Source organism: Pelodiscus sinensis, chromosome 3, assembly GCF_049634645.1.
Source record: "Pelodiscus sinensis isolate JC-2024 chromosome 3, ASM4963464v1, whole genome shotgun sequence".
Classification (NCBI taxonomy): Eukaryota; Metazoa; Chordata; order Testudines; family Trionychidae; genus Pelodiscus; species Pelodiscus sinensis.
This window is the reverse complement of record NC_134713.1, coordinates 191,131,840-191,147,710: the sequence shown is the minus strand read 5'-3', so window position 1 is coordinate 191,147,710 and position 15,871 is coordinate 191,131,840. Positions and strand designations below refer to the sequence as shown.

General features: G+C 43.5%; 1 protein-coding gene across 8 annotated transcripts in view; it reads left to right on the top strand.

Moving 5' to 3' along the window:
• The window catches only part of PLCB1 (phospholipase C beta 1), a 771,739-nt gene that overhangs the window by 468,562 nt on the left and 287,306 nt on the right, over positions 1-15,871 (top strand). For all 8 annotated transcript variants that reach the window (XM_075925687.1, XM_075925686.1, XM_075925693.1 and 5 more), the window contains 3 exons: positions 91-166; positions 13,093-13,193; positions 15,119-15,285. In XM_075925687.1, the coding sequence (XP_075781802.1) occupies positions 91-166; positions 13,093-13,193; positions 15,119-15,285 (344 nt within the window). The remainder of the gene's footprint in view (positions 1-90; positions 167-13,092; positions 13,194-15,118; positions 15,286-15,871) is intronic.

The following is a 15,871-nucleotide window of genomic DNA, read 5'->3' as shown; positions in this document are numbered from 1 at the left end:
CATTAGCCATGCACGGCGCATATCCATGTAATACAGAACAGTGTGATATGCCTTTGAACAAATCCCTTCGTGTTTATTTCCATTTTGCAGCATATACCGCTTGTTTTCCGCTGACAGAAAACGAGTAGAGACTGCATTAGAAGCTTGTAACCTTCCATCTGCCAGGGTAAGCATTTGAATATCTTCTTGTCCTACTCCAAACTGCTGCTGCCAATTTGCAGCTGATTCCGGCGGTGTTTTCTCAGTGGCTGATCCTGCCCTTTTAGATCTGCCCAGCAAACAGGCCCGCAAGCAGCAGATCTTCATCTCCTCTGCAGGAGATACCCCTGGGTTCCACAGATGGTTCTCTGCAAGTCTGAGTATCTTTGCTGAGCAGTTGAGAAGGGAATTGAGGAATGTGAGAATGAGCTGTAGGGAAGGGCATACAGTTGGGGATCCATACACTGTGGAGACGCCATAAGAATATAATTTAGTCACTGATTCTATTGCATAAGAACAGCCATACTGGGTCAGACCTAAGGTCCATCTAGCTCAGTAGCCTGTCTTCTGATGGTGGCTAATGACAGGTATCCCAGAAGGACTGAACAAACCAGGGAATCAAGTGATCCCACCCTGCTGCTGACCCTACCCGAATTGGGTAGGTGGGACTTAAACCCACATCCCTGTCCTCCCTAGGAAAGCGCCCTATCCCCTAGGCCTTATCCCAGTGACGAACAGAGGTTAGGGATACCAATCCTACCCATCCTGGCTAATCGACACTGATGGACCTATCCTCCGTGAATTTATCTAACTCTTTTTGGAACCCTGTTAAAGTCCTGGCCTTCACAGACCTTCAGGGATTTTCTTCACTATAGTGTTAGTTTAAGGTATAATTAGAGCGTTGCCCATAACATGACTCCCTTCCACACACAAGTTTCTAGCTTAAGTTTCAAGCTAGTGACCCTGCCAGGGGACAGGGACAAAACTTGAGTGCTACCGGCACTGAAGCTAATAATGCAGCAGGGATACAGCTACTGTGTGCTGCTAATCCAATCATTCTGTACTTCTAATAGAATTAGACCTGGTTGGGGGGTTTCCAACAAAGTGTTGTTATGGCAGAAAACTATGTGCTGTAACCAGAGAAAGGGTTGATATAGAAAAATCTCTAACTTGAAAGGAAAAAAAGAAATTATCAAAGTATCCAATGTTGATGTTTTTAAAATGGAACGTTTAGGGGGGTTATTTATTTAAAATTTTAGTTAATTTCTACTCAAATAGTATTTTGTTTGAAAAAGTCAAGATCTCAGTGAAACATTTCGAAATTAGCAAAGCATTTTGATCACCTCAATCTGAAATATTTGTAGAGGATCCATGGGCAGGATATATTTGAGATTTTTGACTTTTCGTTTTATTTCCAGTTGGTGTGGTAGGGAGGGAATCCAAAATCTCAATAACTATCACAGGCCGGCAAAATGGTTTCCCGCCCAGTTGTAACGGCACACTCAGTGCTGCTTACCCAAACACTTTATGCTTCTGAAGTGGTGTTAGCTGTGAGATTTGTTCTCACTTGAGCTCGACTAACTCAGGAGGAGGTACGTGTAGATAACTCCAGCTCATTGTGCAGTTAAAGAAAGCCTGTAGTTTCTTCACTGTAGAAGAGACTCCATTTTAATAAATTCCAGGAACAGATGCTACCAAGGTGGTCCCTAGCACAGGGGTGGGTGAATTCTGGCCTGCAGATTGGATACGTTCCACAGGGATAGTCTCTGGTGGGCCCCCACCTCTATATTCACCTGTGCCTCCACAGATATCAGGCAGTCACAGCTGTTGTTGGCCACGGATTGCCATTCGTGGCCAATGGGAGCGGCAAGAAGCAGTGTCCCGGTCTGCACTGCTTCCCACAGATGAAGGGTATGTCTACACTACCCTCCTAGTTCGAACTAGGAGGGTAATGTAGGCATACCGCACTTGCAAATGAAGCCCGGTATTTGAATTTCCCGGGCTTCATTTGCATAAGCGGGGCACCGCCATTTTTAAAACCCCGCTCGTTCGAACCCCGTGCAGCGCGGCTACACGGGGCACGAACTAGGTAGTTCGAACTAGGCTTCCTAGTTCGAACTACCGTTACTCCTCATTCCACGAGGAGTAACGATAGTTCGAACTAGGAAGCCTAGTTCGAACTACCTAGTTCGTGCACCGTGTAGCTGTGCTGCACGGGGTTCGAACGAGCGGGGTTTTAAAAATGGCGGCGCCCCGCTTATGCAAATGAAGCCCGGGAAATTCAAATCCTGGGCTTCATTTGCAAGTGCGGTATGCCTACATTACCCCGCTAGTTCGAACTAGCGGGGTAGTGTAGACATACCCTCACATAGTGGCGACAGCCCAGGAGAGGCTAATTTTGGCAGACCACCATTTTTTTTATTGCCCACCCCTGCCCTAGCAGCGTAGTTCCAATGGAGATAGAACTGGTGCAGAAACCTAGAATTGGCATGAAGACTCCAGCTCCTTGTGAACATCCAGACTGGGATTGGGTTTGGGTTTGTTCCAGTTTATTCCTTAGGGAAGGACAAATCTGGTGATTTGTCACAGCAACAGAGCCAAACTGTACGCAAAAAGCCTCAGATCTCATCTCCCACTGGTTCAATCAAACCCTCAGATATTTCAGAAATATTGGGAAGCAGGCTCTAAAAAGACCAACAGAGGCTTTCAGATCTTTTTGCAATCAATTTATGTAAATATTTGCAAAACATATGTAAAGACGATAGAAATCTAAACCTATTGTAAAAATAATGCACCGTACACGTTCCTAAGAACAACAGATATGTGAACCGTTTTCTACCTTTTCATTTGTTCCTTAAAAAGGAAATATATGCAAGATTTGTTTCCAGGATTGCTTTTCATTTAATTGGCAGTGCAGTTAGCGTTTAAGATGAGACATTCAGGAATCAGTGAGGCTTGCTTTTTAACTCATTTGATTTAATGTATCTGTTTACTCAGTGGTAATAAGGAAAAAAATGAGTTCTTAACTCTCACTGAAAGAAACATAAACATTGTTAGAGTACTCGAAGGAAACCACAAGCTCTTTCTGTTATTTATTTAAGTCAATATCAATGTTATCTAGAGAGTGGTGCAGATTTGTTGCCGGGATACTAGTTTGAATATTATTCATAGTATACGGTAGAGCTTTCTATTCAGGATGAAAACAACGTGTTATATGCAGTAAAGAAAATTCAGTTGATTACCCTGGAAATAAAATCTTTTAAAGAAATACTGACCCATGACCAAATCCTACCAGAAAGAGTAAATCCTACAGAATTAATGAGAAAAGTTACTGGTTTGAATTCACCTGTGATCCCATTTCATAGACTCCTAGGGCTGTAAGAGACCTCAGGAAGTCATCAAGTCCAGCCCCCTGCCCAAAGCAGGAACAATCCCAACTAAATCAACCCAGCCAGGGCTTTGTCAAACTGGGATTTCAAAATTTCTAGGGATGGAGATTCCACCACCTCCCTAGGTAACCCGTTCCAGTGTTTCACCACCCTCCTAGAAAAAAAGTTTTTCCTAATTTCCAACCTAGACCTCCCCCACTGTAACTTGAGACCATTGCTCCTTGTTCTGCCATCCATCACTACTGTGAACAGCCTCTCTCCATCCTCTTTGGAACCTCCCTTCAGGAAGTTGAAGGCTGCTATCAAATCCCCCCTCACTCTTCTCTTCTGTAGACTAAATAAGCCCAAATCCCTCAGCCTCTCCTCGTAGGTCATGTGCTCCAGCAACCTAATCATTTTGGGTTGCCCTCCGCGGACCCCCTCCAATGTGTCCACATCCTTTCTGTAGTGGGGAGCCCAGAATTGTACGCAATACTCCAGATGTGGCCTCACCAGTGCCAAGTAAAGGGGAATAATCACTTTTCTAGATCTGCTGGCAATGTTTCTCCTAATGCACCCTAATATGCCATTCGCCTTATTGGCTACAAGGGCTCACCATTGACTCATATCCATCTTCTCATCCACTGTAACCCCCAGGTCCTTTTCTGCCAAACTGCTACTTAGCCATTCGGTCTCCAGCCTGTAACAATGCTTGGGATTCTTCAGTCGCAAGTGCAGGACTCTGCACTTGTCCTTGTTGAACCTCATCAGATTTATTTTGGCCCAATCCTCTAATTTGTCTAGGTCACTCTGGATCCTATCCCTGCCCTCCAGCGTATCTACCTCTCCCCCACCTTAGTGAACAAGAAGAATACTGGGTTCTCAATTTCCAGTTTTTCTGATATTTTAAACCATCTTGTGTCCTGCAAACAAAATTCAGACTAGTATGGAATAAAGTTTAAACTAGAGTTGTAAAAATATTGTAAAAGCACAGGATCTTTCTTGGAAAACTGGAAATTGTTTATTTAGTTTATTTTTTACAAAGGTTGATGCACCCAAAATATTGGAAGGGTTTTATGTTATATTTTCTAAAACTCCAAAGGAAGATGTCTCTCAAAGCTGCACAGAAAGGCATTTAAGGCATATTTGAGGGATGTGTAGGACTCATGGGTTGAGATGTTCCAGAGTAAGTGTCATTTTGTAGAATCCCCTGGGCTTTGTCTACACAGCAAGGTTTTGCGGCAGAGTGTATGCTAATGATGCACTATTAGCATAAATCTCAATGTCTTTAGCATATTTTCTGCCAATGTTTTTTCTGCCAAGGGTTTTTTGTGCAAAAAGAAGCAGTGTAGCTGCTTCCGTTTTGCGCAAAAAAACTCTTGTATTTAAATATTTAAAAAGGGCTCTAGAGGCGATCCTGGCAATTACAGACCGGTAAGTCTAACTTCAGTACCGGGCAAATTAGTCAAAACAATAGTAAAGAATAAAATTGTGAAGTGTATAGAAGAACATAATTTGTTGGACAAAAGTCAACATGGTTTCTGTAAAGGGAAATCCTGTCTTACTAATCTGTTAGGGTATTTCTACACTACCCCGCTAGTTCGAACTAGCGAGGGTAATGTAGTCATCCGCAGTTGCAAATGAAGCCCGCGATTTGAATTTCCCGGGCTTCGTTTGCATGAAGTTGGCCGGCGTCATTTTTAAATGCCAGCTAGTTCGAACCCCGTGCTGCGCGGCTACACGCGGCATGGAGTAGCTAGTTCGGATTAGGCTTCCTAATCCGAACTAGCTGTACACCTCGTTCCATGTTCTAAGATCCTTATGCCTATCGTGGTGTTTTTTGCACAAAACGGGAGTGGCTACCCTGCTTCCTTTTGCACAAAAACCCCTTGTGCAAAAAAGCATCGGCAGAAAATATGCTAATGACATTGCAGCTCATGCTAATAAGTCCGTCATTAGCATACTCTCTGCTGCAAAAACCTTACAGTGTAGACATAACCCCAAAGCACAGCAAAAAAACTCACAGCACTCGGGAAAAGGGAGTTCAGGTGGGTTTAAGCCACTTTTCTTCTCTCCTGATTCTAGGTTGCTTCAGAGGCTGATGTGGCTTCTGGTGTGTAACTTAAGCTCTGGCTACACTAGAGAGCTTTCGGAGGTGCAGCTTCACCCGGGCTAACTCTGGTGCATAGCATCTGTAAGCCAACGGGGGAGAGCAATCCGTTCAGCTTAACTATTCCAGCACGTGTGTGTTGGCAGCTATGCTGGTGGGAAAAGGCCTCCAGACCAGTTTATGTCTGTAACACACTGCTCAAGGAGGTGATTTATTTACAGGAGTTACTCCAACATAAGTTGTAATGTCACCATAGCCTCAGCCTTAGGAGGCTGCCTGACTTACAGTAATATGGGCTGAACTGTCTACAGGTGACATCTTTCACCAGGTCCACTTCAGGCCCAGACACCACTTCCAACCCCAGCATGCCCCAAATGCCATCTCCCAAGACAATGGGTAGCTATCTGACTTGATTCCCATGCTCATGGAATTCTCCTGCATCTGGAAGAGAGATTTTGCAGGCCTTTTATGCTGCTGTGGAAGAAGATTTGGAGGGACTCTCCCTCTCTCTCTCTCTCTCTCTCTCTCTCAAAGCCTAAATTTAAGCCCTTAAATTCATAGTTAGGTACCTAAATTAGGGCTTGATCCTACTTGGTACTGAGCACCCTGACCCTGCAAATCACTTAAACATGTGCTTAGCTTGAAGAATATGTGTAGTCTCCTTCACGTCAATGGAATGTGTTTAAATTAAATCACCTAGGTAAATGCTTTGATTGTTCTGGTCAGAGAACTCAGCACCTTGTTGGACTGAACCCCTATTGAGATTCCTAAGACCTAGTCTACACTACCTCAGTCCATTGATTTAAGTTACGCAACTTCACCTATGTGAATAACATAGCTGAAGTTGCTGGATTTTGTTTTACTTACCACAGTGGTTTCACTGCGGTGAGGCAATGGGAGATTCTCGTCCATCAATTCCACCAACACTTCTTGTTCTGATGGAGTAACAGAGTCAACGGTACAGCGCTCAGTGGTCAATTTATCATGTCTATACTAGACATGATCAATCAACGCCCAGTGGATCAATCACTGCCCATTGATCTGGCAGGTAGTGTAGACACAACCTTAAAATATGAATGGAAGAACTTGTGGCCTGGTCTTTCAAGTTGCTGAGCATCACTGGGCATCATCATTGCTGAGCATCATTGACATCACTGGGAGCTGACAAGTGCCACACTTTGGCAAACTAACTGTGCCTCAAATACAAAGTTAATAGCTTTACTTTAAGCCCTTGTTTTGGACAAGCTGGGCCATGAATATTGTCTTCACTCCATGTAGCACAAAAACTCATGAAAAACAGCCACTGAATGTAAATATTCACTCAAAAAATAAAATAACTGGATCCTATCATCTCAATAGCTGTTGAGCTGTTGAATTAATAGGGGAATGATACAGATGCAGCAAAAGCAAGTTGCATTCCAGGCCAATCATAAATTATCAGTGCCTGAAATTAATAGCAGCCCTTAATCACAAAATAATATTGTATGCCAAATAGACAGCGAATTTAGAAACAAGGATTGTTTTTCTGCAGTGCAAAAAGTAGGGCAGTTTGTTCAGGGAACACAGAAAAAGCTTAGGACAAAAGGTCTGTTAGTGGCTCTCAGGCCAGCACGATGAAAGGGAGAACACTTTTGAAATGTTTTTGGCAAAGAAGATTTTGCCGTCCAAATTCAGGGGTGCTCTAAAATGGGTGTTTAGGTTGTTGAAACTATTTGGGCCAAGCTTTTAGCTCCCGTCTTTATTTCTGAGTCTCATGCGATACTGAGCACACTGGTGATGGTAAATAAATAATACACACATTTCATATTTTATTTTCACTCAGAGGCTTGCATAGGTGGCTTTTTGTATGGGACTGTGGTGGTAAATGGATGGAAATTCAAATGCATCTCTGAATTTGAACCAAATTACGTGTAAAGGGAAGAGAAACATAGTTCTCTGGTCATCAGGAAAGTGCTGCCAAGTCTTGAGTGCTCTCCAACTCCTACTAAAGCCAATAGGAATGGAAATCTATGGGAGAGTGAAAACACTCAGTCTTCAAAGCACTGGGGTCAAAATTGCCCCTGTGAGAAATACTTACTCATTTAGTGCAGCAATGACATATTTCTAGTACCCATTGTCTAGTGACCTTTCAGATGCAGTACAAATTGAGGTGCATGCTTTATTGAACAGTAGAAATATTCTACTAATCAAGCGTTGGACTCCGTTAGGAAGACAGGTTCATTAATGCACGCTAACCTAAAACTGAGTGGGCACTGCTAAGGGTATGTCCAAGTTCAGTGAATTCACTACAGTGTGAAATGAGTCATCTCATTTGCTTGTTGCTAGGTCATTGTTTTTAAGGACTCCAAGATATTCTAAAATGTTTAAAATAAGGTTGTGAAGCGAGGGATAGTAAAATTATTGGGAGTCACCAGTCCAAGTACGCTACTGAGGCAGCCTGGCTTTGTTCTTTTTTTTTTATGAATGTATAGCAGTCAGATTTGGAAGAAATGCTTATTGTCAGCTGTGGTACAATTCTTTCAAGGTGTATGCCTCTGGTAAGGTATTTTTCTGCCTGGTTCTCTCTAAGAACCATAATTAGGTGTAGCAACTGCCTACCAATTATGCCCACGCAAGCATTCAGAACACATTACAGTGTGCCAGAACAAAGAATGTAAGAGGGCTTTTAACTACTCAGTACTGTAGAACTGTATTTTTCAGGAATTATCATTATTTGTTATGCGTTTTGCCCCTAAGTATTTAGAATTAAATAGGGATGTCAATACATCTGAAGACTCAATGAATTCATTAGAAGCATTTTCCCCACTTGAGATAGAATCTCAAATGTACATTAACAAAGAAAATAATTGCATCTCCATTTGTCACCCACAGTGGAGACAAACCTATAAGAAAGTCTAACTTGGTTATTCATAAAGAAACCATCAGTGGAAAATAACTGATTTTTTTAATCCAGAAAAAAAGAAAACCAAGAAGGCTATATAGAAAGCTTTGCACCAAGCATTGATTGGACACAATCAGAAATTTCACTTTAGGATAAGAGCATGTTGAGATTCCACCAACAAAACAGGTTCAGTTTGGGTCAGTTCAAGATTTGGATGCAGAACTCAGGGTAGCATGGGAAACTGGGATAGGTGACTACTAGAATCTCTTAAGAACATATATAAGAATGACCATATTGGGTCAGACCAAAGGTCCATTTAGCCCAGTATCCTGTCTGCCAACAGTGGCCAATACCAGATACCCCAGAGGGAGGGATCACAACAGGTAATGCCCATGTCATCCTCCCCTGTCATCCACTTCCAGAGAAACAGAGGCTAGGGACACCATTCCTACCCATCCTGGCTAATAGCCATTGATGGACCTAACCTCCATGAATCTATCTAGCTCTTTTTTGAACCCTGTTAAAGTTCTAGCCTTCACTGCATCCTCTGGCAAGGAGTTCCACAGATTGACTGTGCACTGAGTGAAGAAAAAAATCTCCCCTGTGACTAGTAGTTCACCAGTTCCCAGCCCTGGTACAAGAGAGAAGGATCTTCATTAACATGCTGCTGAAATGATCTCTGAATTTGGGAGAGAAAAAATTGTCTTTAGTATACACGTCCCCACAATGAAGTGAGAATTTGAGCGCATCCACGATGTTTCACTCATCTTTGTCACATCTTTGTCCCAATTCAAGTTATGCTTTTACCACTACAACGTGCGAATAGGTAGCTGCGGATTCATATGGCTGGGAGAGGCTAGAAGTTTTTCTATGCTTTAGCTATCTCAGATTCCTAGGGCACAGATCCAGAAAGTGTAACTTCAAGCCGCCGTATGTTGGGAGAAGAGCTGGTTTGGCCAGTGGTCATCTCTGGACTTAGGGAAGATGGAGAGATCTCTTGTAGCCGTGATTCACCCCACACTTCCATCCCAGCTGCACTGAGTATGAATTTGGTGAGGCTTAGCCTTCAGCACAGCAATGGGTGTGATTGTTTTAATAGATTTCTCTGTATTCCTATTTACTTCACTTTCCATCTGCCCTAATTCCAACTAGGGTATGACTATGGACATTGGTTGTCCAAACCCATATTCTGGTTGGCCATGTGTGCTGATCAAATTGCTATATGCCTGTGCCCCAAATCCTAGTAGTACATAGGCAGAAACTCCATCATGGAGAAGACTGAAGAGGATAAGGGGGGGAAAGATAACTGGTAACAAATATAGCAGAAGGAGGTTTAACCCACTGGTCAATGATTCCCTATCGGGGCCCATTCCACAGAAAATGTGAGCCTGTTGCTATATAACAACCTCCATCTAGTTCACAGCAGGGTTTGAACTGAAGATCTCCAGAGCTAATGGCACAAATCTCTATAGTTTGTGGTATAAGAGCCAGGCTAACAGGTATCTGTAACTGACAGCCTCTGTGTGTTGAAAACTGACATGGACACATCACATATGCTGAGTGGTGGCTTATGCACTTCCCTCTCCTGTTTTGAGTATCTGAGGCTTATAGCAGTTCAAGTCCCAGAAATGGGGGCTGTCACACAGACAGGGTGGGAATGGAGCGCTGAAAAGAGGAGGGAGATGAAGAAAACATCCCAGACTCTCAAAGACCGAAACTTGCCCTTCCAATAGGAGCTGGTGATCCTGCAGCTACTTTTATCTCTCTTGCAATTATAAACACTACACAGAAGACAGTTTAATACACCCAGCTTAGGGGTTTATAATAGAAAATGCATCGAAGGTGCTTGTTGGGCCACAATCAACTGATGAAAAACTGTCTGAGGAGCAAGAAGGAACAGTCCAGGAAACTTAAAAAAGCAAAAACGGGGAGAAAAAACCCACTGGGGAGAAATGAACAGCTTGTTAAAATTGAAATAGCTCTGTGTGTGAAAGAGAGAGAGATGCATTTCCAGTTCCCTCAGCAACTATATGTGCATAAAAAAGGACTCTTTTTTGGTTGTTGTCAGTATAATTGGCTTATTTTGAGGTGCTTTTGCTGCTCACGCTGTGTAGACCTGACTGGGGGATTACAGGGTCTGAGGCAGACACAGGCGTTAAGTGTGTGTTGGGGAGAGAGGTGACTTGTTCTGAACTCTCATTGTGCCACAGTGCCTAGGAGCTTTGAGTCTGGGACTTTTATTGGTATCCCTGAGGGGACAGACATCCTGGGAAGTGGAAAGCCCACCCAAAGGAAAGCCCATCCCTCTTTCTCACAGAACCGTGAGCCAGCCAACCCTAAAAGTGGGTACTCTGGATAGGGAGGAGGTGTGGCCAAGCCAAATGGAGAATATACTGGCTCAGCACATCCCATAAACAGCCTGTAATAGTGGGGCTTTACCCTCACCCAGCAAAAACATCAAAGGATGGTGCTGATACAAACACCCACAGGTGACTTGTCCTTGTCTCACTAGTGCAGGGGAGGGGGAGGACAAATCGACTTATTTTTACCAGAAGAATATTGAAAAGTTCCCTTCTCTCTAACAAAGGCTTGAATAGACACTTCCGGTTCCCTTGGCAACTGTGCTAAACAGCAGATTAAATAATAGCATTGGTTTCCTCTGCGAGCGGCTTGCTTTTGAGACAAGTAGGCTCAGCAGCATTTACAGGGAAAGGGCTTGGCATCAGATCCCCAAACATTTTCTTCTCACTGATCGGAATTGTGTATGTAGTTCGGAGGTAGGGAGATGTACACCGGCTACGGCAGTCCTTCCACAGGCAACACCCCCCCCCCCATTTCCTTCCATATGGGTTGGTCACGGGAAGGGAATTCCGGATCAGGTCCTCAGTATGTATAGTCCACATTTTTGCATTTTAGCTTTGTTCTGACTCCTTCCGAGGTTTACTCCACTCAGTGATTGTTTTGTACGCCCTCCTTCTTCCTCAGAAGAGTTCAGTGGCCAGATGTAAAGGCAAAAGTCCCAAGGTGTGAAGCTACTGGCCTGCAATGGGGCTGCACCATCACTTAGACATCTTCTATGCCTTTTCCCTGCCACAGTGGGAGCTCCTGCTCATTTCTGAGCTCAGGGACTGTGATTGGATGCTCTCCTAGGCTACATCTACACAGCTACCCTCGTCCGCAAACGCCTATGCAAATGAAGTGTGGATTAGCATATTGTTGCACTTCATTTGCATAATTAATTAGGAGCCGGTTTTGCGAAAGAGGTTTTTGCGCAAAAACCCCCTCTTGCGCAAGAGCCGTTCTTCCTGAAAAAATGAGGAAGAACGGCTCTTGCGCAAAAATGGCTTGCACAAAAACAGCAGGCTTCATTAATGTGAACACACTACCTCGACTTAGAGCCCCAGGAAGCACTGGGGAGCAATTAGTTCAAATTACTCTGGGGAGTAGTTATTTCAAAATAGTGGCACTGGAGCATCCACACTAATGCTATTTTGAAATTACTGTTTCAAAATTAGTGTTACTCCCTGAGGAAAGCAGGAGTACTTTTTGAAATAAGCAGCCCGTGATTTCAAAATAATGGACTTAGTACAGGCAGTCCCCAAGTTACACAGATCCGACTTACGTCGGATCCGCAGTTACGAACGGGGCCCTTCCTCTCCCTGGTCTCCAGCAGACCAGGGAGAGGAAGCAAAGCGGCGGAACACGCGGGCAGCGGACAGGGCTGTCCGCTGCCCACGTGCTCCGCGGCTTGGCTCTGCTTTGCCCCCCCCCCCCGTCCCCCTGGTCTGCAGACCAGGGGGATGGGGGGGGGGGGCAAAGCAGAGCCAAGCCGCGGAGCAGCGGCCAGCTGACAGCCCAGACGCGTCACGGCCAAGCCACGGAGCCCGAGGGCAGCAGGGCAGCCACCGCGCAGCACCCCAACCGGGCAGCACCCCAGGTGCTCTGCCCCAGGCGTCCTGATTCAGCCACTGCTGGTCAGATTCAGCAGCGGCTGAATCAGGACGCCTGGGGCAGAGCAGCTTCGGTGCTGCTGGGTTGGTCCAGTAGCGCCGAGGAGTGGCGGCGCTACTGGACCAACCCAGCAGCACCCCAGCTGCTCTGCCCCAGACGTCCCCAAGTCAGCCGCTGCTGAAACTGACCAGTGGCTGACTACAGGAAGCCCCTGCCCCGGGCTTCCTGGAATCAGCCGCTGATCAGTTTCAGCAGCAGCTGACTTGGGGATGCCTGGGGTTCTTAAGTTGAATCTGTATGTAAGTCAGAACTGGCGTCCAGATTCAGCCGCTGTTGAAACTGATCAGTTTCAGCAGCGGCTGAATCTGGAAGCCAGTTTCGACTTACATACAGATTCAACTTAAGAACAAACCTACAGTCCCTATCTTGTACGTAACCCGGGGACTGCCTGTAGTGTGGACGCTTAGTTTATTAATTCAATTTAAGGGGGATTGTTTCAAAATAAAGCCCTAGTGTAAACCAGGACATAGAGGGAAAAGAGAAAGTTTTGAGTCTTCTTACACTTCCTCATGGGTGCATAGTGCAAAAAATAATCTTGCTTTAAGGGAGGGCGTAGTCATACAACAAATCACCTAGTTAAAAAATTAAGAGGATTTTATTTTTTTGGCAAAAGGTATATTCTTAAAACTGCTGTTATTTATGAGAGTTCATTACTTTGCAAAGGGAAATAATCTTGCAATAACCTGCTTAGAAACCAGAAGTGCTATTTCTTTATTCCTCTGTTTTTTCACTCTATTTCACAGAATGATTCAATCCCTCAAGAGGACTTCACCCCAGAAGCCTACAGAGTATTCTTAAACAATCTGTGCCCTCGGCCTGAAATTGACAACATCTTTTCTGAGTTGTAAGAAAGGACACTTTTTTTCCCCCTCCTCCGCTGATTTTCTCTGGTTGCGATGGCAAAGTAGGTTATTTAGGCTACGGCATCTCAGCAACTGCCGAGAACAAATTTCCATGTCAAGCAGGATTGTTATTTAACTTAGGAGGTGAATGTAGATCAAAAGTTCCTTCCTCCAAGCTTTAGCCACTGTTTTTAATGGCCAGAGTTTTACAGTAATTCATTCCTGGAGGAATAGAACTACCAGCCCTTCTTTCTCAGGATGGATTATGATAGTTTCAGCTTCAGTGAGAAAAAAAAGAGGGGAAATGGTAAGCGTGAGAACAGGCATTAAATATATCAGCATATATAAACCACTTGAAGACTATTAAGAGCTGGAATAAAAGTACAATGGGTTTATAATCATACATGATTCAGTTAGAGGTCAAATACCTTAGTACGCTATAAATTAAATTTGCAAACAGCTACACTTCTGTCATTTTATATTTTCAGTTTCTTAAACACCTGAATGCCCTGGAACTTTAGCCAAACTATTTCACATCCTCTTTTTTCTGGGATTGGATCAGTACACTTTCATGTTTCTTTGGTGAACTTCACAGATCTTTCCGGTTTAAAAACCTGGCTTTGGTTTCACTGGCATTCCTATCTCACAGGGATAGCTGTGTTAGTCTGTAACTTTAAAAATAACAAGCAGTCTTGTGGCACCTTGGAGTGGGGGGTTATACCCACAAAAGCTCGTGACCTAATACATTTGTGAGTCTTTAAAGTGCCAGGGGACTGCTCCTATGTACATATGTACAACCTTATCCACCATAGGTCATTCATTACTTCTGTAGCAACCTGCTGTCTCACTACTATTGGAGACAAATACAACTAAGAATGTGCAGGACTCCTTGATTTCACTAACTGTTACACCTGCTCACTCCACTGCTAAACTTGACTCTGGCAAGCAAGGAGACAGGGGCACATGGTGTTGTGTGTACTCCTCCAGGAGTCGCTGCACTTCTCAGCCCCAACAGGGCCTCTTCTCCTGTTGCCAGTGGAGCAGTAAAATGAGCAAAATGGAGGACAAGTGGATGAGATGTTATTTCTCAAGACCCATCCCAAGAGCCATCAAAGCCAAATAATGGGCTTCTGTTTGAAACTTGTGTGTCCTTGCTCTGTGAGTCCTTTTCTCTCTCCATTAGGTGAGTTTTTTCAGAAGTGCTCAGCTTTGGCCAAACTTTGAACTGAATGGGAAAACTACCATGGATTGCAAGAAGAAAAGAATCAGGCCACCAATGCACGCTTTTGAAAAGGCCATGAATAGTATCACCTTGGGCATCAGTCCTGCCTTCCTGTTTCCAGATGGTGCTCGCTGGGGCCCTATGTGTCTTCAGACATCCATCTGCCCAAATCTGTTCCAAGATCATGGTCTGAGATTGCCAGCTCCTTGAGTTAATAGCTGTCTTTTTTTGCCTGTCTTGCAAAGTGCCTAGCATACTTTAAAGGCACTGTAGTGCAAGCAAATAATAGTATAATAAAGTCAGGGCTTCTGTACTTCATCAGGAAAATCCTAATGGTTAGGTCTGGAACGCCAATGGAACCTAGGTAGCTGGCTCAGTATCACAGCATTTCATTTTCTGTCATTTAAAGAAATATGCCCAGTACAAAAATCTAGGATTAGATTTTTCAAAAGCTCTCAGCATTGGCCTGACTTACTTTCCTTGACATCAACAATGCTGAGCGCTCCAAATAACTGGTGTTCAATGAAAGTTTGCTATATGTAATTGTAAAATAAATTAGTTTGGAGAAATAACAGAACATAATTTTTGTTATCTGGTCATTTGAATCATGTTTCTGTTTCCATGGGAAGTTTCAAAGGATTGAACAAGAAGACAAGGGAAAATATTCTCATTACTTTCTTTTTTTAAAACATTGTGTTTCTCTAGCGGTGCCAAGAGCAGACCATACCTTGCTGTTGATCAGATGATGGAGTTTATAAATTATAAGCAACGTGATCCACGGTTAAATGAAATCCTTTATCCACCAATGAAGCAGGAGCAAGTTCAACAACTGATTGAGAAATATGAACCCAATAATAGTCTAGCAAAGAAAGGTCAGTAATTTTCGTATTCTTGTTGTATTCCGTTTCTGGTTTTTAACAATGAAGAAATTATATCAGAGCAACACACTGGAGCAGACATTGGTTCAGAGTTTAACCACATTTCCAAATGTTTGCTTCTAGACTTTACAGGCATATGAGACTCGATGTAATTAATATTCAAATGAATTTCATTGGAATGGATACTAGGAAGGATGAGATGGATTCCCTGTTTACTTTTCAGTTTGTATAATAGATAGTTCAGAACAGTTCCTCTGATATGTAAATTTTGGCACAAGCAGCACTATGACAATAACTATTTTCTTGCATATGAACTGTTTGGGAAATGCAAAACATTATAAAACAATCAGTGGTACTGAATCTGAGAAAAATAATTCTATTGCTTGATAACAGTAATAACAATAATAGCACAGCTATCTCTTTGCTGATAGGGTTGTTATACAAGGCAGGCTTGGGGAATAGCTGAATGTGTTTTTTGTCATAATCACAGAAAAATTCTGTTTTGAAAATCTTGAATGTTTCTGGGCTCAGTTGGGCATTTTTTAGCCAAAAGCGCTGTGAAATCCTGTTCCTCTCCCAG